Source organism: Girardinichthys multiradiatus, chromosome 4 (assembly GCF_021462225.1).
Source record: "Girardinichthys multiradiatus isolate DD_20200921_A chromosome 4, DD_fGirMul_XY1, whole genome shotgun sequence".
Classification (NCBI taxonomy): Eukaryota; Metazoa; Chordata; class Actinopteri; order Cyprinodontiformes; family Goodeidae; genus Girardinichthys; species Girardinichthys multiradiatus.
The window spans coordinates 51,871,417-51,897,837 of record NC_061797.1 but is presented as its reverse complement, the minus strand read 5'-3'; the positions used below and the strand labels follow the sequence as shown (position 1 = coordinate 51,897,837).

Sequence of the window (26,421 nt, the reverse complement as noted above, 5' to 3'; positions counted from 1 at the left end):
TGTCCTTAGAGTTTCCTTGTGTATGAATGGTGCTGTTAAAATATATTTTCCTTGCCTTGATCTATTTAGGTATCGTGTTCCACTACCGGGCCTTAATGGGGCGCTACACTTTGACTTTTGAGAAAGCGAAGGCAGCATGTGCCCAGAACAGTGCAGTTATTGCTTCTCCTGAGCAGCTTCAAGCAGCATTTGATGATGGTTTCCACCAGTGCGATGCTGGCTGGTTGTCTGATCAAACAGTGCGGTGAGCTTGTCAAGTAACTGACGACAATTGTTGGTGTATTCTGAGATGTTCTGACGCATTTTCACCTGTTTTGTACCACGTGTCAGTATGGGGAGACTTAAGAAAAAAAGTATTGAGTCGCCTGCAAAAAAGTGAACTACTTTGGGCCCATCTGATAATCACACTCTAAAAGCTAAAACAGATATGACTTTTGTGAACAGAGAGGCATGAAATTTCAAGATATAAATGTTCAGATATTGAGCTACAGGTAAAATTTTCCATTTTGATAAAATATTGTTTGTTGAATCAAAGGTACCCAATCCATGAGCCTCGGATGAACTGCTATGGCGACAAAGAAGAACTTCCTGGGGTCAGGACGTATGGAGTGAGAAATCTAAATGAGACATATGATGTTTACTGCTTTGCAGATAGGATGACAGGTATATTGTCATGGTCAATGTAGTGTCTTAGTTTTTTTCAACCTCTTCTTAAACAAATGTTTCTTGTCTGAAACAGGTAGAGTTTTCCACACTGTTTCTGCAAGAAAGTTAACCTTCTATGAGGCTGCGCTGGCATGCGTCAACCAGGGAGCTCAGCTAGCCACCACAGGTCAGCTGTACCTTGCATGGCAGGGGGGTATGGATGTCTGCAATGCTGGCTGGCTGGGAGATGGGAGTGTCCGCTACCCAATCAACGTTCAACGGCCACAGTGTGGAGGGGGTCTGCTGGGGATGCGAACTGTTTATCGCTACATAAACCAGACAGGATACCCACTTCCTGATTCCCGCTATGATGCCTTCTGTTACACAGGTATGCCAGGACAATCACAAGATGGAGCTATTGAAATAGATGTAACTTTTGGGTAATAGTTCTTATAATTTAAAGTTTTTCACCAATTTCACACTATTCAATGCTCAGAGAAATTACAAAAACCTTAAGAACACCCTCCGAGACTTAATTAAATTCAGTTCAATTCAGTTCAATTCAATTCAATTAAATTCAAGATTCAATTTAATTTAATTTAATTTAATTTAATTTAATTCAGTTTATTTCTATAGCGCCAATTCACAACACATGTTGTCTCCGGGCATTTTACTTTAGGCCAAGTGAATCATCTGTAGAAGGTGAGCATTAAGTTGTTGGCAACTGGAGGGGCGCAATGGAAACTCAGCAGATGCACCCCTCCAGGAAGGTGCCACAGCTAAGCAAAGAGCCAGGCCAGGTGTACCTTCTAGGGAGAGAAAAACAGAGAAAGAACATAGAGTTAAAAGCTGAAATAACAGCAAATAATGCAATAGTGGAAAGTAGTATGAGAATGTAGCGAAGAGAGTGAAAGTTGTCATTATGTCCTCCAGCAGCCTAAGCCTATAGCAGCATAACTACATTGATAGCTCAGGATAACCTAAGCCACTCTAACTATAAGCACTTCAGGGCTCAGGTTAAATGTTAAGTTAAGTACAAGTATGTCATGTTTGGAAGGGATACCAAAGGAAATCATCTTCAAAAGTATTCTAGAGTCAAATATGAGTCCACCAGTCTGACAGCTGAAACTCGGAGCCTACTGGATCAATCACAGGACCCAAGCACAGCAAATCTTCAACAGAATCAAGGTGTTGCAATAGTCCAGTCAAAGTCTAAACATCAACCACATTGAAATGTTGAGGTGAAACTTTAAGACAGCTCTGTGAAAATGAATGTCTGCAAAGTTCATAAAACTGAATGCTGTAAAGGAATGTGGGCCAAGAATCCGTTCACAATGGTGAGAAACTGACAGTCTTACCTAAAGTCTTAGTACTAGAACTCCCGTCACAGTTCGACTTTTATTAATGCACATTTGGTTTCACAACTTAGATTTGGGTTCATGAATGCTTCAACCATTTCTCACAGAGATATAGTCAGGAAGCAATGGTTCCAACAACTTATTTTGTTGCACACTGCCCTGAGATGGAAACCAAGTTGACTGATTTACCAAAAATGGGTAAAATAACCATTAGTTATCAGATCTGTGTTTTCAGTTTTTAAGATTGTTTCTTTAATCTAAGAACATTACATAATTTTAAAACTATATGAGCTCAGCTGTTCTGATTTTAAAACAAAGGCTCCAGAAGTAGTCAGGACCCAGACAGAGCTCTGGCATCCATCTGAAATAGTCTAACAATAACCATGTCTGGGATTACAGCCAATCATGCTTGGCTTCGAGTGAAGCCGACAGATATCTGGATAGCCATTTTAACACTCCATGTTCTGTGCACCAGTAACAACCACATTCACAAGCAGTGGTTTTGAATTCTTGAAAAGTTTCAGTCAGTATGTTTAATATGATTTTGTTAGTAAATTTAAAAGATGAAGAAGTTCTGAGATCCTGTCTGGGCTGACTTGTTTCTCTGTTGGTTACTGTTTGTTTTCCCTGTTATACTCAGATTCCCCAGATGATGAGGGCTCAGGCACCGATGAGGGAAGTGGTGTTCTGATTGTTACCACAGTGACAAAGAGTCCTGAGGTGTTCTTCAGCAGGACGACCACAGAGAGCGAAGCAGTTGGAGAGCTGGAGACTCAGCAACCGTTCAATCTGAACTACACCTACAGCGAGAGCCTAAACAAGCAGGCACTGCCTCAGCCAACAAATATCACACAGATCTCCTTTGACCTTATTGAGGCCATCACCAACCAGCCAGCTGTACACATGGAGACCAGGAAAACATCTTTCATCTCCCCAGCTGGTCAGCAATCAAAAGATCTAGGCCCCATCTCTTTACATTCAAGCAGCCAGGCTTGCTTATATTATTTTAAAGTTGTCAAGATCAATCACTATTCTTTCTAAAGATCTAATATCTGTCGCTGTAATATAAGCAGCCAAAACGAGCAACAAACAAGACAAAGTTTCTGAAAAACCGTATAAAAACTTTAGAAACTATTAATCAATAGCGCTTTGAAATATAACTAAAGTGGGGCTGCTTGAAATATAACACAGAAAATTGGATCATTATCGCTGTGCTTTTGTTTCTAGCAAGAAAAAAATTATATTATACCTTCTCTCCCTGTAAACCGTAGGTGTGGTCTTCCATTACCGCTCACCTACTGGCCGATATGCTTTCACATTTGTTGAGGCCCAGTTGGCCTGCCAGGGTGTTGGAGGCTCCATGGCAACGCCACAACAGCTGCAGCAAGCATATGAGGCTGGATATCATCAATGTGATGCAGGTTGGCTTCTCGACCAGACTGTTAGGTAAACCTAAACATGGGTTTTTGAATCACTAGAAGCAATTCCTTTCTAAAACCTAACTCATAGCTTACTTCTGTGCAGGTATCCCATTGTGTTTCCTCGAGAAAAGTGTGCTGGAGATTTTGGAGAGAAACCTGGAGTTCGGACATATGGCCTCAGACCGGCAGATGAGAGATACGATGTTTACTGCTACACTGAGGGGATCAAAGGTGACTCTTGATATCAGTCTTACCGTCTATAAGTTTTAATCCCGACAGGCCATATAACCAAAGTATTTCTTGTCCTGCTGCTGCACAGGAGAGGTTTTTCACGTGGGATCTGCTGAGGGTTTCACCTATGATGAGGCTCTTTCTGCCTGTGAAAACCACAGTGCAGTGCTGGCATCCACCGGAGAGCTCTACGCAGCCTGGAAAATGGGCTTGGACAAGTGCCGTGCAGGCTGGTTACTGGATCGTAGCGTCCGCTATCCTCTCAACAGCCCCCGACCTGGGTGTGGAGAAGAGAAGTCAGGGGTGTACACTTTATACTCAAACCCCAACCAGACACACTATCCTGAAACCGATGCCAGATTTGATGCATACTGTTTAAGAGGTGAGCACTGTTCGGACTCTTCTGAATGTTTTGGTTCAATATTTAGTGAAGTGGGAGGTTTATTATTGTCTCTTATTGACTTATTATTGCAGCTGACTTTCTGCCTGAAGCAAATGAAACTGGACTGAACACCACAGGTATCCTGAAAGCTCTATGGAACCTGACGTCAGTTACTGACTTATTAAGGCCTGGTAAGTTCAAATAATAGGTAGACAAACCATCATTTGTTTGACCCTTAAAGTGTTTGTTTTACATCTTTTTTAGATGCTTCCTTCATCGTTCCTCCCATCCCTGTGGAGAAGTCAGGTTCTGGCTCTGGTTCAGCAAACTTTGATTCAGGCTCTGAAGGAGATCCCTCTGCAGAACAGTCCAGCTCTGGAGATCAGGGTATCTCCGGAGATCTGTCTGGTTCTGGAGACCAGGTTACCTCTGGAGAACCGTCTGGTTCTGGAGACCAGATTATCTCTGGAGAACTGTCTGGTTCTGGAGACCAGATTACTTCTGGAGAACCGTCTGGTTCTGGATACCAGATTATCTCCGGAGATCTGTCTGGTTCTGGAGACCAAGATGGGTTTGGAAAGACTGTGTTGTCCAATGGAGGATCCGGTTTGGGAAGTGCAGCTGGTTCGGGATCAGGACTCAGTGAAGTGGGATCCGGCATCACAGTTGTTTTCTCTGGAGCTGACAGTGTTGTATCAGGAGAAGGCTTCACTTTAGGAGAACTTCAAGAAGCTGGAGAGGGAAGCACAGGAATTTTTATCTTTCCTTTGTTGTCCGGAGCTGGTTCCAGAGTGCTGAGTAAAAGTGGAGACAGGTCCGGGTCTGGGTCTAGATTTGACTCCATTGATAAAGATTCTTCAGAATACCGTTCTGTGCAAACTGGACGTCTCACTGACATGACATCAGGTTTTATCTTGGGCCAGGAGTTCTCAGGTTTTAATGGTTTTCCATCAGGATCTTCTTCTGGAAGTGGAAGTGAACAATCTAGAGCCTTTTCTGGAAGTGCAGATGCTCAGATCTTACTGATAGATGACAAACTGATTGATGCAACTATTGCCAAGAAAGAGTACAAGCTTAGTGGAGGCCCACTGGATTTCAGTGGTTCTGGAGACTTATCAGGATCTGGGACTCTGAGTAGTGATCACAGTGGGTCAAGCTCTGGAAGTGGTTCTGAGTTCTTTACTGGTTTGACTTTCATGGGTTCAGGCTTCACGGAACTTATTGTGTCAACTTCTGGAGAACACGAGGAGGCCTCTGGAGGTGTATTCTACAGCTTTGAACAGGGAAGTGGGGTGCAGATATCTGGATTTGGAATCTCAAGTTTCACTTCTGGGTCTTTTGTTTCTGGATCTGGGTTCTCAGGATCTGAAACACCTACAGCCAGAGATGAGGGCTATGTTACATTTCTCACTGAAGGTCTAATGACAGAAATAACTGGTCAGGATAAAATGCCTCTGGAGCTTGGAGAGGGCTCAGTGGAGCACAGTGGAGTCACAAGGGGTGACACCGGTTCCTACTCTGGTGATGGAGACAAGGACTCATTTAAGGACAACTCCTTGATGTTAGGGGTTTCTTCTGGAGATTCTTCTGATCCATCTGTGGTAATGTTACTCACTCCATTAGTTGACCCAGCAGTTACAGAGCCCACCACAGGAACAGAGGAAAATATTCATGGAGCTGAACTGATAGAAAAGTCCAGAGTTTATATGACTCCAGGTCCAACAATTGTTCCTGCAGGACTGGCAGCTCCTCCTGCAGAAGCCAGACCAGCCTTTCCACAGATGACACACATCATAGAAGGTAGGTCAACCTCATCTCCTGTTTCTGTTTGCTTGTTTGTGTCTGGGGATGTAGATCATTTTGCCCTTTTTTGTTGTTGTTTCATACCTGACTTTGTGGTGTGGAACATGGTGCTGTCTACTGCAGGAGACTGCCGTTTCATACCAACCATGCATCCATTCACACCTACCAGAGAGCCAGTTCATTTTACAAATGATCATTTAAAGTAATTTCTTTTCAATGTACTTATAGTTTATTGTAATGCTGATAAAGACTATGTACTAGGTGGAGACCACCTAGAGTTATTTTGGTTTGACGAGGACAAGAGTCACCAAATTAAGATTAGAACCAAAATAAATGCAAACAGACTAATCCAAAGCTAGTATAGAGTTGACTTCAATTATACTGGAGATCTGAGCATTTTTCTGATAATTCATCTTCATAAAAATGTTTCACAAGATTGAAAAATAAACAGATACACCATAGCCAAAGGGTGTTTTCACACCTGAGGTGTTTTACTCATTTAAAGTGAACTCTGGTTCCTATCCCCCTTGGTGCTGTTAGCTTGCGTAGATGTGAACATAGCAATCGCACCAGGGTATGGACCAAACAACTGTACCAAGACAGTTTGGAGGAGATGCTCTTGGTACTGTTCCAAATGAACTCTAGAGTGATTTCTTTTTGATATGAAGGTGATCCGACCGTGTCCTGACACAGCAACCGAGCTTGAGCCAAGAACCTTCCTGTATTCAGGTTTGCATTGCATTGTGGGATGCAGTAGCTAAACAACCTAGACAACAAAGGGGTCTTTTTTGTAAAGCTCAAAGCCCCATCAGACTGTTAAGACGTCTTCACAAAAATGTTTTGGTACGGCCGGTTAAATAATTGTATCTGAAATGGTACCCAGAATTCCCCATGTTTTTGGACTGTTTTTGAAACTTCAGCCACTGACTTAAACCAACTAACTGATGTGGTGACATCATACATCAGTTTCTGTGAGGACATGTGTGTGCAGACCAAGACCTTCAGCACCTTTGGGAACAACAAGCCATGGTTTACTCCACACCTCAGGAATCTGCGCAGGGAAAAGGAAGAAGTTCACAGCAGTGGAGATTGGGCGCGGTACAGGCAGGCCAGGAACAGACTAACAAAGGAGATCAAAGCAGCCAAGAGAAGCTACAGTGAGAAGCTGAAGAACATCCTTTCTACTGGTGACACTTCAGCTGTATGGACTGGTCTGAGAAACCTGACTGCCTACAGGAGCCCCTCCACCCATCCTGAACAGAGTTGTCTCCTGGCCAACCGTCTGAATGGCTTCTACTGCAGACATGACAAGAAACCATTCACACCTCAAATCATCTCCTCTACATCCCATTCAGGAACAAGTTCTTCCCACAAAGCAACCAACCCCCTACCTTCAGATCCTCTGCCTGCACTAAAGATCTCCGAGGAAGATGTAAACAGCTCTTTCAGCGCATGAAAACACAGAAAGCTGGAGGACCTGATAACGTCTCCCCATCATGCCTGAAAGCCTGTGCAAATCAACTCGCTCTGATCTTCACAAGGATCTTCAACAAATCACTGGAGAAATGTGAGGTCCCCTCCTGCCTCAAACGATCCACCATCATCCCGGTTCCCGAGAAACCCACCATCCTAGGATTAAATGACTACAGGCCTGTAGTCCTGATGTCTGTGGTCATGAAATCCTTTGAGCGGCTGGTGTTGAAGCACCTGAAAGACATCACAGGCCCCCTGCTGCAGTTTGCTTATCGAGCAAACAGGTCGGCAGATGATGCTGTTAACTTAGGTCTACACTTCATCCTGCAACACCTCGACCATCCAGGGACGTACGCCAGGATCCTGTTTATAGACTTCAGCTCGGCCTTCAACACCATCATACCAGACATCCTCCACCAGAAGCTCACCCAGCTCAACGTCCCAGCCTCCACCTGTCAGTGGATCAACAGCTTCCTGACGGACCGACAGCAGCAGGTGAGACTGGGGAGCATCTTCTCCTGATCCAGATCAATAAGTACTGGTGCCCCCCAGGGGTGTGTTCTATCCCCACTCCTCTTCTCTCTGTACACAAATGACTGCACCTCATCGGACTCGTCCGTGAAACTCCTGAAGTTTGCAGACGACACCACTGTCATTGGACTGATCCAGGATGGTGATGAGTCTGCATACAGACAGCAGGTGGATCGGCTGGTCCACTGGTGTTGTCAGAACTACCTGGAACTGAACCCACTCAAGACTGTGGAGATGATGGTGGACGTTTGTAGAACACCACCCCCATACACCCCCCTCACCATCCTCAACAACACTGTATCGGCCGTGGACCACTTCAGGTTCTTAGGAACCACCATCTCTGAGGACCTGAGATGGTCTTCACACATAGACACTGTTCAGAAGAAGGTCCAGCAGAGACTGTACTTCCTGAGGCAACTCAAGAACTCCACAGGAGCTGCTGGTCATCTTCTACACTGCCATCATTCAGTCTGTCCTGTCTTCATCCATCTCAGTGTGGTTTGGATCATCCACCAAACAGGACAGGTCCAGACTACAACGAATAATCAGGACTGCAGAGAGAATAATCAGAGCTGACCTTCCCTCCATCCAGGATTTATACAGGTCAAGGGTCAAAAGAAGAGCTGCTAAAATCTCTGCAGACCCCACACACCCTGCACATAAACTGTTCAGAGTTTTACCTTCAGGTGGCGCTACAGAGCACTGTTTACTAAAACCAGCCGCCACAGAGACAGTTTCTTCCCCCAGGATGTTTCTCTGATGAACATTTAATAGAGTACAAAACAACAGCATACAGATGTTGCAAATGCACCTTTTTTATTAGATATGTGTATATTGTACATTGTAAATATGTATATTCTGTAATGCAAAAACAGAACAAAAGAGCAAAGTGTACCAGAGGCATATTCCTTGTTTGTATGTACGAACTTGGCAATAAAGCTGATTCAGATTCTGATGTTTCCAACTTGCTCAGGACACAGGATCTGCTTCCTGTTTTTATATTTGGTGCTTCCGCCCTGGACACATCTGACCAATGAACAGGCTGAACGTTCTCGCATGGTTTTGGTTTGCTTGGAGTTTATGATTGTGTGAAAAGAAACCGAACTTTTGGAAAAAGTTATGAGTTAAATTGGACCAAACTAGAGGTACAAACTGCCAAAGGGAAAACTGACCCAAAGCCTTCTTACTCAATGTTTGACAACAATAAGACTTTATGTTCTACAGAGGAACAGATTTTAATTTCAGAAGCAGCAAAACAAAGCCAAAGTTTTGTTGCGTTTCTACTGTTCATGAACACAACAACAGCGTTCGTTTTCTTTGAAAATGGCACGATGTGAAAATGTGTTCCAGAATGTAACGTTTTGAAAACGTCTTTTCTAGAAGACAGAAAAACCAAGATCTTCCTCTATGGAGAAACCCTGGCAAATCAGCAGTGCAACTGCAATCAGTAGAAATGAATGTGCACAAGCACAGTATAACGGACGTTTAATATTTTACAAAGAACTTGATATTTGCTATAAAGAACAACTGTTCACTGATGAATCCTGACTGTCATTGAAGCCTTCAATCCATGTGAACCAAATCCTTGTGGCAATGCTTCATGCACAGTGGAGGAAGGAGTTGCTCTCTGCTTTGGTAAGCTTGAATTTATCCCCCTCTTCCCTAGTTACCTCTGACATTTTTGTTCATTAATGAATGTGTTTATTGCCTGTTTTGTGTTGTTGTTGTTGTGCATGCTGTTCATCAGACTTCACTGTATGGGACTGTATTAATGGTTTATGGATCGACTCACTGCACCTTCCCATCAGAAACCTATATTATTGTCTTGTCCTGGCATGATTTGCATCATACTTGCCTTTTCATGTGTTGTTTTCACGTTTTCTCTGCATTTGTAAAGCAGATTTAACATTCAGGATCAAACATGCATCAGCTCTGCTCTGGTGAAGTGCCCCCATGTCAAACTTATACATGTATGTTGTTTTATTGGTCTGCTCTGCCTGAAAACTGCCCTTGCTCTGCTCTGCTGCTTTACATTTGTGCTACCATTCCGGCATTCTTAACTTTCGTCCAGCTGAATTTAAAAAATAATCTTCTGCTGCAGCTAAGGTTTGATTCAAACATAAACTTTAAATATTCAAAGTTCTACCTATGATATTTGGAAAAAAAAAAACGTTTTAATGTACTAGACATTGCAATAAATCTAGTTTGGATCAGAAGTTGCAGCACCTATCATGTTCACAATCTTTTTGGAGGTGTGAAAGTCTTTTTTATCACATCTCCAATTATTTCACCTTGCTAGTGCATCTCCCTCTTCCGCCATCAGCCCTTGCTGAAACTGTAGTGTCAACTGCCCACCGTGTTTTCCAGAGGCAGAAGTGTGCCATCCCAACCCTTGTGCCAATGGAGCCACCTGTGTGGAGAGTGCAGACTCTTTCAAATGCTTATGCCTACCCAGCTACGGAGGGGAGCGCTGTGAGACCGGTACGAGATCAGCTTCAACTAACAAATACTAACACCGGCCAGTCAAAAACCACTAAAGAGACGCTAGTGTGTATACTTGGTGCTTGCTGCAGTTCTCAAGGTGAAGATGAGTCCTGGTGCCTCAAGAGTGAAAGCTGTATGGGAGTGGTCTTCATCCTTCTGGTATTTACTTGGTACTTTCCCAGGACCTGCAGGTTATTTTACGGTTACTTCAACGCTGCTTTCCATGAATTTATCAATAACTTTCCCAAACTCACAGATTAGTTTATTGGAGCTTGGTACTTTGCCAGAACATGTTTGCCATAAAATTATAGGTTAGATTCCAAACGTTTTATGCCTTACCTTAGCAGAATGATTATGCTGGGATGTCTGTTGTTTCGGTGCTTGCTGCGTTGTACCGTACCTGTGTGGTGTTAGGGTGCTGCTGTGAGCTCTGCTGCGAAGACTAGAGTTCTTCTATGGTTCGAACTGCAATGTTGGTATCACTAGCATGTGGTGGTCAACCTGGCTGGGATACCTCTATGTCTGACCTGCTAACGCAGTGCAAGCTTGTGGTTGGATATTACCTGAACACTTTGTCTTCCCCTGGTGGGCATGCAGAGCGCGGTAAGTTAGTTTACTCCATCTACAGCAGCAGCATCTCTGGATCCTTTGGTTCTTTGTCCTTTCCATATAGTTCGTTTACGTGTAATCCATCCTTGTTGGTCCATCTTCCATCCAACCTTTCAGAGGACCAATGGGCTGTTTTCTTTTTCCCTTGCTTGTAGTTCATTTGAGTGTCCAGTTAGGCAGTGCAGCCTGGACATGTGGAGGAGGTAACTGGTCCATCCACCCCTGTGCGGTCTTTAACACTGTCATCCAGTCTTGCCAGGCAGCCCTCCAGTCTTCCCTGGACATCAGCTGCTCTGTTCACAATAATCACAAAGCTGGTGGTGTCAACTAGCCATTACTGCCTCTTGCACCTGCAACAATTAGCGGGTTTGTTGAAGCAGGTGTATCATGCTGTCTTCAACTGAAACTTCATTACATTAAGAAAACTGCGAGGGGTCCTGAAAGGTGGTTTTTTGCTTAGTTAGGTGGGCCACGTTACAAATTAATTCAATTCATTTCAGTTTTATTTCTATAGCGCCAATTCACAACACGTCATCTCAAGGCACTTTACAAGTAAATTCAATCCAATCATCCAGATTCCCAGTCAGGTTCATACATTCCAGTTAATCCTAACTATCAAACAGTCAGATTCAGTTATTTATTCAAATTGGATAAAAAGTTTTTCTATCTAAGGAAACCCAGCAGATTGCATCCAGTCAGTGACTTGCAGCATTCACTCCTCCTGGATGAGTATGTAGAGACAGTGGACAGTCACTGGCGTTGACTTTGCAGCAATCCCTCATACTGAGCATACATGTAGCGACAGTGGAGAGGAAAAACTCCCTTTTAACAGGAAGAAACCTCCAGCAGACGTTTTTTTGGTTTTTATTTTAAATTACTTTCTCATAACTTCCATATGATCTTATTTATTATTAATATTTACAGGGTACTTTTCCAGAATTTGCTCAATACCTTCCATGGATTTACCATCAACTTTTTCAGACTTGACAAATTACAAAATTGCACAAAGTATTTTCCTAGAGCAACAAGGGTACTTTCCCAGAACTCAAATCCAAATGTTTCTGGCACAACTTTATATGCTTCCAAGGTGCATGGAGAGAGACAAATACTGTAATTTACACATTACTTTACAGGAAGTCACAGGTAACCTTTCTGCAATTTGCATTTCACTTTCCCAGAACTTGCACATTACTTTGGCAGAACTTGCCGATAACATTTCTGTAACTTATAAACTACTTTCCTGGAGTACAGGAATTATAGGACACGTACTACATTCCTGGTGCTGATTGGGTACGTTCTCTGGATTTACAGATTATTTTTTAGGAATTTACAGGTTGCTTTGCTATATTTTACAGGGTATTTTCTAAACAAAGACATTACTTCCTGAAATGTGCAAGTTACCTTACTGGGGCTTACAGGGCACTTTCCAGATTAATTGTCAAGAAGTTACAGATTACCCCTTCAGAAATTACAGGTTACTTCCCTGGAATTTTGGGGTCACTGTCCTAAAACTTGCAGTTTTGTATCCAAGAACTTCCAAAGTAATTTTCTGTATCATCCAAGATACTTTATTATCTTTAATAAGTTATTTTGCTTGGAAGTCACAGATTCACTTTCTGGGTATTAAATATGACTTTAACTTCCATTTAGTCTTTTACAGTTTGACAGGTTATAGAAACAATTTTTTCTAAATATGCAAATACTAATTGAAATTGAGTCCAAGCATTAATTATTCCATAGGTCTTGATTTTTTTCAGAGAAAGGTTTGTTTTATACAGGTCCTGCTCAAAATATTAGCATATTGTGATAAAGTTCATTATTTTCCATAATGTCATGATGAAAATTTAACATTCATATATTTTAGATTCATTGCACACTAACTGAAATATTTCAGGTCTTTTATTGTCTTAATACGGATGATTTTGGCATACAGCTCATGAAAACCCAAAATTCCTATCTCACAAAATTAGCATATCATTAAAAGGGTCTCTAAACGAGCTATGAACCTAATCATCTGAATCAACGAGTTAACTCTAAACACCTGCAAAAGATTCCTGAGGCCTTTAAAACTCCCAGCCTGGTTCATCACTCAAAACCCCAATCATGGGTAAGACTGCCGACCTGACTGCTGTCCAGAAGGCCACTATTGACACCCTCAAGCAAGAGGGTAAGACACAGAAAGACATTTCTGAACGAATAGGCTGTTCCCAGAGTGCTGTATCAAGGCACCTCAGTGGGAAGTCTGTGGGAAGGAAAAAGTGTGGCAGAAAACGCTGCACAACGAGAAGAGGTGACCGGACCCTGAGGAAGATTGTGGAGAAGGGCCGATTCCAGACCTTGGGGGACCTGCGGAAGCAGTGGACTGAGTCTGGAGTAGAAACATCCAGAGCCACCGTGCACAGGCGTGTTCAGGAAATGGGCTACAGGTGCCGCATTCCCCAGGTCAAGCCACTTTTGAACCAGAAACAGCGGCAGAAGCGCCTGACCTGGGCTACAGAGAAGCAGCACTGGACTGTTGCTCAGTGGTCCAAAGTACTTTTTTCGGATGAAAGCAAATTCTGCATGTCATTCAGAAATCAAGGTGCCAGAGTCTGGAGGAAGACTGGGGAGAAGGAAATGCCAAAATGCCAGAAGTCCAGTGTCAAGTACCCACAGTCAGTGATGGTGTGGGGTGCCGTGTCAGCTGCTGGTGTTGGTCCACTGTGTTTTATCAAGGGCAGGGTCAATGCAGCTAGCTATCAGGAGATTTTGGAGCACTTCATGCTTCCATCTGCTGAATAGCTTTATGGAGATGAAGATTTCATTTTTCAGCACGACCTGGCACCTGCTCACAGTGCCAAAACCACTGGTAAATGGTTTACTGACCATGGTATCACTGTGCTCAATTGGCCTGCCAACTCTCCTGACCTGAACCCCATAGAGAATCTGTGGGATATTGTGAAGAGAACGTTGAGAGACTCAAGACCCAACACTCTGGATGAGCTAAAGGCCGCTATCGAAGCATCCTGGGCCTCCATAAGACCTCAGCAGTGCCACAGGCTGATTGCCTCCATGCCACGCCGCATTGAAGCAGTCATTTCTGCCAAAGGATTCCCGACCAAGTATTGAGTGCATAACTGTACATGATTATTTGAAGGTTGACGTTTTTTGTATTAAAAACACTTTTCTTTTATTGGTCGGATGAAATATGCTAATTTTGTGAGATAGGAATTTTGGGTTTTCATGAGCTGTATGCGAAAATCATCTGTATTAAGACAATAAAAGACCTGAAATATTTCAGTTAGTGTGCAATGAATCTAAAATATATGAATATTAAATTTTCATCATTACATTATGGAAAATAATGAACTTTATCACAATATGCTAATATTTTGAGAAGGACCTGTATTTGGGAACTAAATCCAATACTGTTCACATAGTCACATAGTGTCATTGTATTCGAAATAGCTCTGACCTACATACAGAGAACAATGAGGAAAAGAAGGTAAAATAAAGACCGTTTTATTGAAAAAACATAAACAGGAACGAAAACTGACGAGAATCTCACTGTAGGGAAAGAAGTGAAGAGAATGGATGAGTACGGGTAACGAAACTAAGAATAAATGATTAACAAGATGCAGAGATTGGCTTATTGAGTAATGGTGGTCAGGTTGCCAGGGGGAATGAGATTCAGGATCCAGGTCTTAGGCAGGAATATCCGTAGAGAGTTCAGTTGGTGCTGTTCAGTATGAGCTTGGAGCAAAGGTATTAGTTCGATGTGCGGTGGTTTACGTTGGAGGGTGGAGAGGGTACGCTTGTGGCTTGGCTCAGGAGACGTAGAGAGCAGGAAGTTGCCAGCTTGATGCGAATCCAAGCGAAGACAGAAGATAGGATATGCAATCCTCAAAGCGTAGATAGGCTTGATAATCCAGAATAGCTTCCAAAAAACGAAGTCAGAAACTCAGTGACATAGATCCAAAGCTTAGGTTTTCAAAATCTGCAGAAGAGCAAAAACAAAGTTAATCGAAGGTCGAAGAACGAAGCATAGACTTAGTGTTGCTCGAGTTTGTACCACTGGTGGCAAAACACTCTCGCATTGAAGTGCTGGCAGCCTCCTGCTTAAGTACTCCTCCTAGTAATCAGTGGAACAAGTCGCACCTGTCACCCTGCACACCTGAGAGCTCCAGCACACCTGAGAATGAGCACATGTAGCAAAAAACACAAACACACACAAACCCAGATCCTGATACATAGTTCAATTATATTAGGGATAAAATGAAACAAAACATCTGTTTAAGTAATAATTTTGACCAAATTACCAAAACAAAGTAATTAAGATGTAGCAACAGGACAAATAAAGAAAAATAGCAGATATGGATGATTTTTGCATTTTAGAATATAAACAGTGACAGTGCATCTTTAGTTCTGTGAGTTGCTTCATGGTTTTATCTGTTTCACGGCTGCAGAGGAGCAATTGTGTGAAGACGGCTGGACAAAGTTTCAGGGAAACTGCTACCTGCACATCTCTGACAGGGAGGAGTGGCTGGAGGCAGAGAAACGCTGCAGGGACCTGAACTCACACCTGGTCAGCATCATCACACCAGAGGAGCAACAGTTTGTCAGCGGTGAGTGCTTCATGTTGAGTATAATCAGAGAGAAGTGAGGAAAAATGAGGAATAATAAAATGATCTCAGTGTGTTTCTCCTCCACAGCTAGTGTCCAGGACTACCAGTGGATCGGCCTGAATGACAAAACAGTGGAGAACGATTTCCAGTGGACTGACGGCACTCCACTGGTGAATATGGGCATCACACTGTGGATTTAGGAGTTCAGTTTAGCTTTCCAGATGATTCATTGTAGGCAGGAACAACGTTTATGCTGTAAACCGGAAATAGCTCAAATTATTTAAATTTACTGAGATGTACATAACCAACCTAAAAGGCAGAAGAAGATCTACAAAAGATTAAAAATGCTCATCAGGGGCCAGAGAAACTCATAAAATAGACTTACTGATAAAAACCTCACAAAGCAACATAGACAAGCAAAACTGCAGAAAAACCGATTAACTTTCAGAAGAACAAGAAAGAAGAAGGTATTTCATAAAACACACAAATCAACCACATTTACCAAAAAAACTATTTACAAAATTATTATTATTAGCTTTCACAAAGAAAAAAAAGAAGAGCCACAAACCAAACAGAAACATCACAAATGGTTGCTATTGGCTCATAAGCAGATAACAGGTAAACCCAGAAAGAAAAAGCCCCAACATACAAAAACATGAAAAGATTTATGTAAGGATTTATGATTATTGACTATAACTATAATATTTAATGAGTGGGCTGAAGTGGTCTTTCTGCATGGAGTTTGCATGTTCTCCCTGTGCATGGGTGGGTTCTCTCCGGGTACTCCGGCTTCCTCCCACAGTCCAAAGACATGCCTGTTAGGTTAACTGTTGGTTGTTTGTCCTGTGTGTCTCTGTGTTGCCCTGCGATGGACTGGTGACCTGTCCAGGGTGGACCCCGCCTCTCGCTCGTAGACTGCTGGAGATAGACACCATCTCCTCCGTGACCCACTATACGAGGCTGTATGGTGGCATCGCTCCGGGACCCAAACCAGGCGATTCAATCAGGGATGCATTGGTGCCTGGCTGATTTCTGCACTCCCAGAGGCAAGGGTGTAGGGATGAGTTAAACATAGGGGGTACAAGTACCCCCTGCCCCCCCAAGTCCTTTATTTTAAATGACTTGTTTTGAAAAGAGAATTTAGACTTTTTGTTCATTGCAAAGACCTGATGGGAGGAAAATGAGCTTCTACATCTCCTGGAACATTGTCCTGAAGGGTGCTCTTCTATGGCTGCGCCTCGGATGACAGGTCTCGGATGGGGTACAGCTGTTACTTATTAAAGGGTCTTTCATGCCAAATGATTTCATCCAGTACTTATAGCTCCTTTGAGATGATCATGATGAAGATAGGCAGAGTTGAGCCTATACATGCCATTTTGATTTATCGACCACCTGGATCTTCTTCGTTTCTTTCAGACTTTTTATCATCAACATTCAAACTGAATGGGATCATCAATACTGGGGACTTTAATATTCATCTAAATGATCCAACAAATCGTTCTGCTAAGGACTTCCTTATGGACTCTTAGGGTGTGTTCACACTGGCCACTTTTGGTCCGCTTAAACGGACCAGAACTCGTTTCCCCCCTTGGTCTGGACCTTTTGTGCAGGTGTGAATATACTCAAGCGAACCCTGGTCCGGACCAAACAACCGGACCGAGACCCACATTTTGAGGTGGTCTCGGTCCGCTTCCAAACGGACTCTGGTGCGGTTCGCTTATGGTCTGAACACAAACCGGCCCCGATCCGAACCAACTCCAAAAACCGTTCGTCTCTTTTGACATAAAAAGCCACCGTAGCCGATAGCAAAGGTGTGTGTTGTAAGGTAATCCTACCTGTGTGTTGCTTAGCAATGCTACCGGCTTGTTGCACGTAGAGAACGTCGGCGTTCGGCAAGTAGAGAACGTCGGTGTTCGGCACGTAGAGAACGTCGGCGTTCGGCACGTAGAGAACGTCAGCGTTCATCACGTAGAGAACGTCAGCGTTTAGCACATAGAGAACGTCAGCGTTCAGCACGTAGAGAACGTCAGCATTCAGCATGTAGAGAACGTCGGCGTTCAGCACGTAGAGAACGTCGGCGTTCAGCACGTAGAGAAGGTCAGCGTTCATCACGTAGAGAACGTCGGCGTTCAGCACGTAGAGAACATCGGCGTTCAGCACGTAGAGAACGTCAGCGTTCAGCACGTAGAGAACGTCGTAGTTCAGCACGTAGAGAACGTCGGCGTTCAGCACGTAGAGAACGTCAGCGTTTAGCACGTAGAGAACGTCTGCGTTCAGCACGTAGAGAACGTCGGCGTTCAGCACGTAGAGAACGTCAGCGTTCATCACGTAGAGAACGTCAGCGTTCAGCACGTAGAGAACGTCAGCGTTCAGCACGTAGAGAACGTCAGCGTTCAGCACGTAGAGAACGTCAGCGTTCAGCACGTAGAGAACGTCTGCGTTCAGCACGTAGAGAATGTCGGCGTTCAGCACGTAGAGAACGTCGGCGTTCAGCACGTAGAGAACGTTGTAGTTCAGCACGTAGAGAACGTCAGCTTTCATCATGTAGAGAACGTCAGCGTTCATCACGTAGAGAACATCAGCGTTCAGCACGTAGAGAACGTCAGCGTTCAGCACGTAGAGAACGTCAGCGTTCAGCACGTAGAGAACGTCAGCCTTCAGCACGTAGAGAACGTCGGCATTCAGCACGTAGAGAACGTCGGCGTTCAGCACGTAGAGAACGTCAGCGTTCATCACGTAGAGAACGTCAGCGTTCAGCACGTAGAGAACGTCAGCGTTCAGCACGTAGAGAACGTCAGCATTCAGCACGTAGAGAACGTCTGCGTTCAGCACGTAGAGAACGTCGGCGTTCAGCACGTAGAGAATGTCGGCGTTCAGCACGTAGAGAACGTCAGCGTTCAGCACGTAGAGAACGTCAGCTTTCATCACGTAGAGAACATCGGCGTTCATCACGTAGAGAACATCAGCGTTCAGCACGTAGAGAACGTCAGCGTTCAGCACGTAGAGAACGTCAGCGTTCAGCACGTAGAGAACGTCAGCTTTCATCACGTAGAGAACGTCAGCGTTCATCACGTAGAGAACATCAGCGTTCAGCACGTAGAGAACGTCAGCGTTCAGCACGTAGAGAACGTCAGCATTCAGCACGTAGAGAACGTCGTAGTTCAGCACGTAGAGAACGTCGTAGTTCAGCACGTAGAGAACGTCAGCTTTCATCACGTAGAGAACGTCAGCGTTCAGCACGTAGAGAACGTCAGCGTTCATCACGTAGAGAACGTCAGCGTTCATCACGTAGAGAACGTCGTAGTTCAGCACGTAGAGAACGTCAGCGTTCAGCACGTAGAGAACGTCAGCGTTCAGCACGTAGAGAACGTCAGCGTTCAGCACGTAGAGAACGTCAGCGTTCAGCACGTAGAGAACGTCGTAGTTCAGCACGTAGAGAACGTCAGCGTTCATCACGTAGAGAACGTCAGCGTTCAGCACGTAGAGAACGTCAGCGTTCAGCACGTAGAGAACGTCGTAGTTCAGCACGTAGAGAACGTCGTAGTTCAGCACGTAGAGAACGTCAGCTGTCATCACGTAGAGAACGTCAGCGTTCATCACGTAGAGAACATCAGCGTTCAGCACGTAGAGAACGTCAGCGTTCAGCGCGTAGAGAACGTCAGCGTTCAGCACGTAGAGAACGTCAGCGTTCAGCACGTAGAGAACGTCGTAGTTCAGCACGTAGAGAACGTCGTAGTTCAGCACGTAGAGAACGTCGTAGTTCAGCACGTAGAGAACGTCGTAGTTCAGCACGTAGAGAACGTCAGCGTTCAGCACGTAGAGAACGTCGTAGTTCAGCACGTAGAGAACGTCGTAGTTCAGCACGTATTCTCTGACGGGGTTCCAACATTATAAATGAAACATCTCAAAGTCTGTGTTGAATGAGCTTCTCTTCAGCCTCACAATAATATTGCAGCTTTAATAACGGCATAAATATGCAGAACAGAGGAGCTGAACGCAGCACATCTACAGATGTTTTCCTCAATGTCCAGGTCTGGGCTCTGTCCCGCCCCCGTCATTTCTGTCCAATGGGAACAATTATCGTCACCCGCGTGGCTTTGTTTATAAGTAATAGTTAATTGTAAAAAGTACAATGTGAAAACAAACCGCACCAAATGAAAAAAATAAAGTTCGCTTTTGGTCCGGACCAAACAACCGGACCAAAGAACTTTCCTGGTGTGAATACACACTAATTTCGGCCAATATGTGTCTGAGCCTACTCACACTGCAGGTCACACTTTGGATCTAGTCTTCACTTATGGCCTCCCTCTTACTAACTTGGACATAAAAGATGTTGTTTTCAGGGACCATACGGTTATTTCTTTTAATGTTTCCTGTAACTTGGAAACTTTTATACAGGTTTCAACTAGGCGTAAGTGCTTTGTTGATAATTCTGAAGTTGCAAAGTTTTCATCCCTCTTTGCTTTCTCAACAACTCCTGATGATAATGTGGAACTTATTTAATAAACACTGCCTTTCAGTTTTAAAGCTCACCGAAGTCTTTTTTTTCCATGTTCCCCATGCTTAAACAACCAGACCCATGAACTGTTGTTGCAGGTCAGGGCGTGTGTGGAAGAACACGGGTTTGGCTGACCACTGTGAATACTTTAAAGATTAACTGAATTCTTATAACAAGGCAGTCAACAATGCAAGGCCATTGTATTTTAGAAATCTCATAAATCAGAATAAAAACAATCCCAAAGTGATTGTGGGTGGGACAGTCCGCTGACATGGCAGCTATTATTCTTGCACAGCACAAATCTGACCTTTATCGAAGAGTGGTTAGAGAAAAGCCAATGTTGAAAGAAAGCCATAAGAAGTAATGTTTGCAATTTACCAGAAGCCACAGAGAGAAAACAGCTAATATGTGGAAGAAAGTACTCTACTCAGAGGAGACCAAACTGGAAGTTTTGACTCACGTGCAAATGTGGTGGAAAACTGCCTTGCCACTCCCTGAATACACCACCCTACTGAGAAACGTGCTGGAGGCAGCATCACACTGTTGCTCAGAGTTTGGTGAGAAAAGAGTTGATCTGTAAACTGGAGTTTCCACATTGCACAGAGTGAGCTTAGCTAAATGGAAACAGGTTACGGTTATGTGCGTGTTTAGTAAAGCCTAATTGTAATGTTAAGCATGGTTTAGTTTTTAGGGCAGTGTGGTGTTTATATTGTCTGCATATTTATCGATTTTATTTTTTTAGTAATTCTTAGTGCAAACATTTTTGATCATTTTTCTATAAATTCCAAATGACCTGCTTCCGAATTAGGGGTATGTCTCAAACAATAATATCTCTCCTAATTTCTTCCCATTCCTTTTTTTAGCAATACGAGAACTGGAAGCTGAATCAGCCAGATAACTACTTTAACCCAGGAGAGGACTGCGTGGTGATGATCTGGCATGACAGCGGCAAGTGGAACGACGTGCCCTGCAACTACCACCTACCCTTCACCTGCAAGAAAGGACCAGGTATGCTGGCTGACGCCTCACATCTGATCCAGCCTGCTGCAAAAGGCTTTCAGCAATACCTGTTTGTGGCCACTAGGGGTCACACAGAGCACAAATGAACAGAAAGAAGCTAGCAAACAGTTTCCTGTTAATACACAGAGGAAAAACGTTTTCTTCTATGCTGTGATCTCTAGCATGTGGGGATTATTTCACCACTGATCAGATCTTTAATTGTTGTTCCAAAATAACAAAAAACAAAATCATTTTCTAAACAGTTTGTATAAATGTAAAATTCAAATGATTGGAGATAAGGGGTGTCAACTTGCCTCTACAGCACCTTCCACATTTGTAACAAACATTTGATAAAAATGCATAAAACGACTCAAAAATTAATCAACTTTTTAATGCATCTGCATATTCTTACACACAGAAATTTATATTTCAGTTCATTAGTTTCTACAAACCTTTAGAATAGAAAAGAATAGAAAACCAAGCCAAGCCAACTTTATTTATAAAGCGCTTTAAAAACAGCAGGTACTTAACAAAGTGCTGAACAACAAGAATGATTAAAATGAACAAAAACATGAGATTTAAAAAAAAAATTGTAGAACTAAAATCCAAGTAAAAGCAGAAACTAGAAAATACGACAAGAATGGAAACAAATAAAAAATATTCAAATCAACACCTTACACCAGGTCAAACGCCAAGGAGAGGAGGTGGGTTTTAAGAGCAGATTTAAAATTAGCTGCTGAAGAGGCTTTTCTAATTTGTAGAACGTTCCAAAGTTTGGAAGCTGCAACGGCTAAAGCCCGATCTCCCCTGAACCTCTGCTGGGTCCTCGGCACCTCCAGCCACAGCTGATCAACTGATCTGAGTGACCGAGAAGGGGAGTGCAGGTGGGGTTGCTCAGAGAGGTAGGGAGGGGCAAGACCATTTAAAGCCTTAAAAACAAATAAAAAAAATTCAAATGAACTCTAAAATGGACAGGCAGCCTCTGCAGAGAGAATAAACCAAGAGGAGTAATATGCTCTCTCCTCATTGTTCCAGTTAGTAGTTGTACAGCAGCGTTTTGCTCCAACTGGAAATGTGATTAGGATGACTTACTAAGAGTTAGGGTCCAGGTTCTAACTGCTGTAGAGCTGTTTTTGTTAGTAATCCATGACTTTTTTCCTTCCTGGGGGAATAAATATGAGACAGCCTGTAAGCCACTCTTAAAAATGGCCAAGGAGAGTGATCCCAAAACAGAAGTCTAAAGAACTACTACTTAGAAGGATTGCCACAAAGTCAGCGTGTTTGGAGGACATATGGTGTTAAACCTTCAGACAGTTCCTTCAGTCACAACCTGCTACAACTAATGTACCAAGCTTGACGGGTTTTCATTTCTTGGACAAAATCATGAATAAATTTACGTAGAACATCTTTGGTTTGGAACATGTTTCCAAACCAGTCTTTAGTTTCCTGTTCTCTTTTTGTGTCTGCTATTGCTAAAAGGTGCAGCTTATATGTTCAAATAAACACTTATCTGAAATGAAAGAAAACAGCTTTTCTGCTGAGTCATCAGGGTAGGTAAAACATTTGTGTTGCTTTTTACAGGAATCAGTGGCTTTTTATGATACCATGTAATGTGCTGTTGTCTGCAGTGTCCTGTGGGGCTCCGCCTGTGGTGAAAAACGCTCATATGTTTGGAAACAGGAGGCCGAAGTATCCTGTCAACTCCATCATCCGTTATCAGTGCAACTCAGGATTTCGACAGCGGCATCTACCGGTGGTCCGATGTCAGGCTGACGGGCAGTGGGAGAAATCCAAAGTGGAGTGTACAGATGGTGAGAGCAGACACCCTGTAGTCTACTGTACACACTTAAGGAGGTACTTCCAGATTACAACAGCAGTTTTTGTGTTTTATTTTCTTCTTCTCTGCAGTCAAGCCAAGATCAGAATACACGGCAGGACCAGCGGGAATTCATCAGCGGGAGGCAAAAACAAATAAACTTAATTTAGTTTAAAAATAATAAAAATTTCAAATTACTTTTTTATATAAATTCAAATCCTTGAATGCCCATTCTTTGGGTGCTACATTATGGTAACACTTGTTTAAAGTCCTCATTCCTTTTCAGAATATAAATATATTTAATATCTGAGTGTTTTTTACATGAGTTAAGTAAAATTGCTGCTGTTATTTTTTATTTTCTTATTATAGGGTCCACTGTAAAACTATCACACAGATGGAGGCTGATGCCCTATTAAGGGTGGGGCTGTATAACATAAAAACTATATAAATTAAAAGGGTTTTGGGGATTTTTGAAGTGTGGTTCTGTAAGGTTATTATTCGTGATACTTCCTCACCTGTAGTAGAAAGACATCATATCAACGTAATTAATGTTTCACTTTTCCTTCCCATAGAAAGTACTCCTGGATCAGTGCTTCTTTGTTCTCTTTGTGTCTCTGCTCTGTTCTCTCAAACCTCCAGTCGGTCGTGGCAGATGGCCGCTCACACTGAGCCTGGTTCTGGTTCTGCTGGAGGTTTCTTCCTGTTAAAAGGGAGTTTTTCCTCTCCACTGTCGCTACATGCATGCTCAGTATGAGGGATTGCTGCAAAGTCAACACCAGTGACTGTCCACTGTCTCTACATGCTCATCCAGGAGGAGTGAATGCTGCAAGTCACTGACTGGATGCAATCTGCTGGGTTTCCTTAGATAGAAAAACTTTTTATCCAATTTGAATAATAAACCGAATCTGACTGGTTGATAGTCAGGATTAACTGGAATGATTGAACCTGACTGGGAACCTGGAAGATTGGTTGAATTTGCATGTGTTGAGAATTGGCGCTATAGAAATAAAACTGAATTGAATTGGATTGAACGTAATTTTGTTGGAAATGAAATAAATCCTCCGGTGATATAACATCTTTCTGTGACAGGCAAGGAAAATATTACCAGAACCTCACATAAAAAGTACAAACTAGCCCTTTAATTTATGCTGTCTCCAGGTTCCACCGCGTTCTGATAAACTCACTATTAGGAAACTGGGAGGGATATTTGTCCCAATTTCATGTGTTCCTATTGAAAGTCAGAAAACCAGCCAGATGAATTACAGTGCACACCAAGTCAACAAGTGTGTGTGGGCCCCATAATGATTTTGCTTAGGTTGAATGGGCTGTAAGTGGGTTTACAGTGGATGGGACACACTTGGGTTGACTCAGGCCTTATCACCAACATCAAATGGGCACCCTATGTAGGGCTTAAATGGAAAAAGAAAGTTTAAATTGGACAACACATCTGGGACCCAAATGAGTCCCATTATTAACCAGAATGTCCTTTATCAAACTTGTAAATTACATGAATGCCATTGTTTAACTCCAATCTGGAACCTATTATCTGCTGCACTTTGAACACATAAGGGTCCATAAGTAAATGTTGTCGGGACATTGACCCAAAAACCTATTAAACTCAGTTCAACTTGATGAAAACAAATTTTTTTTTTTTATCATTTTAGGCCATTACATTGGGCATATGTTTTGCAATAGTTTGCAGAACCCGATAATGTGACACAACCTGTGTGGGCACTGGAACCAGTGAGTGTGAGACCACTGAATTGGCCCACTGTGAAATTTGTTCACATCACATGCCAGGCAGTTTCCTGATACGGCCAACAGTTGTCCCATCTGTCAAACACCAAGAAGTGCTGGTAGTGGCGTCTACAAGACATAGTCATTGACTGCCGTTCTGACTGCGTTATGTTCCAGCAACTGCCTGCAATGCATTGCTTAACTCATGTTGCCAGAACGTATGTCCTTTATTGGTCCAATGTAGATCTGCATGATTCTTGCAAATTGTGGATGTGCATGTCCACTGGACATGTGTACCAAGGTAAAAGGGACCCTAGGATTAGCTTTACACAAAAGCTAAGAACCCAATTTGTTATCGGTATGAAGAAACTGGGGCCTGGCACACCTAGCATACAGACAACAGCATTGAACACAAATTTAATGACAGATTGAGGACAGACGAAATAACTATTTTTATACTTTATCTGAACAATGTTTCTTCTCTTTATGCACAGCTAACAGGCTGATTATCTTTGATTAAAAGAAATTGAATACAAGCTCACAATACAGCAAAATGACAAAATATTTAAACATATGTCCAATACTACTTTTAGATCCCACTAATCTTCTGCACAGGTTGCTGTTTCTTCAGGTCTCAGTGGAGACATAACTGGCAATTTCTGGACAAAAGTCTGTTTATTTGAAAGACTTTCAGAGATTAAATTACAAAAAGATTTTCACCGACATACAAAGTGAGTAGATCTGGCTAACAAAATATAGAAAACAATTTTACAGTTAAGAAGCTGGTACTTTTTGAACCAACTTTTGAACAAGTTCTGCTTTGTCCTGTCAGACCACAGCAGCATCAGTAGCACAAACCTCCTCCATGTTTGTGATTTTAGAGGATAACATGGTCGAGACCTGCAGTTTGTCATGTCGGGGGGTTTATTTTCTCTGATCACCTACCCCAGTGCTGTGCAGTGTATAGGTTCTATCTCATGTTTTTATCCTCAGAGGAAAGAACCTCGCTGTAAACCTCCAGCTTCTATCACTTCATGACATTTTTGCTCTTGTGTTGTATCACTGTTCCTGTTTGTGGGGGCTGTGCCTCTCTCAAACAAGTTGTCACCTGCTGCATAATAAACCAAAGACACTGAGACATGTCTGTTGTGGTCATTCTGACACAGATAAAGCAGCTTGCTCCAGTTTTTGGGTCAGGTTCCAGCTAATCAGCCCTTGGCCACAAACACAGAAGATGAAGAAGAAATCGAAGATAAAGAGATAATATTTCCTCACCGAGAGCAAGATGTCTGGATCCGATCCTTTAAAAATACAATTTGTGACATCCTGGCCCTCTTCATAAAGGAGATCACTTTCCTCTCTATTTTTTATCCTGAATTAAATTTCCACCAGCTTTCAGGAGATGATATTCCATATTTAAATTATTTCAGACACAGTAGGGGTGTTTTGAGAATCTGGAGCTTTTTGGCTTTGGCTGTAATTTTAGACACATATTTGCTCTAAATGCTTGTAAATGCTTATTGCCTCAGTTAAAGGTGGCCAAACTGCATCAGCACAAAACATACAGTGGCTCTGCAGTACAGGAACAGATCATTTTCTGCAAAGTCCCTATTTACGGCCTATTATGCATTAATACTGTTCTTTCTTTGAGTTTTTATTTTTATTTTATGAAGACAAACGGAAACTGTTGGATTTCATGAGACTTATTGACAGTGGGAAAAATGTAGAGGAAAACCAGCAACATGCTGGAAAAGTGTTGGTTAAAATGCAAATATTTGTTTGAGGGGCAAAAACAGAGAAAAGAAATGAAAGTTGTTAAAAAATATAAAT

The 26,421-nt window shown here is 42.7% G+C and overlaps 1 protein-coding gene across 3 annotated transcripts in view; it reads left to right on the top strand.

Annotated features, from left to right (window-relative positions):
* Positions 1 to 23,523, top strand: part of LOC124866595 (aggrecan core protein-like) — a 29,432-nt gene extending 5,909 nt beyond the window's left edge. Inside the window, exons 5-20 of one of the 3 annotated variants that reach the window (XM_047362454.1) lie at positions 70 to 244; positions 536 to 663; positions 740 to 1,033; positions 2,644 to 2,943; positions 3,275 to 3,449; positions 3,528 to 3,655; positions 3,744 to 4,037; positions 4,130 to 4,228; positions 4,302 to 5,837; positions 9,405 to 9,479; positions 10,212 to 10,325; positions 15,383 to 15,541; positions 15,629 to 15,711; positions 20,903 to 21,047; positions 22,667 to 22,849; positions 22,947 to 23,523. In XM_047362454.1, the coding sequence (XP_047218410.1) occupies positions 70 to 244; positions 536 to 663; positions 740 to 1,033; positions 2,644 to 2,943; positions 3,275 to 3,449; positions 3,528 to 3,655; positions 3,744 to 4,037; positions 4,130 to 4,228; positions 4,302 to 5,837; positions 9,405 to 9,479; positions 10,212 to 10,325; positions 15,383 to 15,541; positions 15,629 to 15,711; positions 20,903 to 21,047; positions 22,667 to 22,849; positions 22,947 to 23,029 (3,971 nt within the window). In that variant the 3' untranslated portion in view covers positions 23,030 to 23,523. The remainder of the gene's footprint in view (positions 1 to 69; positions 245 to 535; positions 664 to 739; positions 1,034 to 2,643; positions 2,944 to 3,274; positions 3,450 to 3,527; positions 3,656 to 3,743; positions 4,038 to 4,129; positions 4,229 to 4,301; positions 5,838 to 9,404; positions 9,480 to 10,211; positions 10,326 to 15,382; positions 15,542 to 15,628; positions 15,712 to 20,902; positions 21,048 to 22,666; positions 22,850 to 22,946) is intronic. The other 2 variants (XM_047362455.1, XM_047362456.1) reach the window with 2 other exon arrangements.
* Positions 23,524 to 26,421: the final 2,898 nt, after the last annotated feature.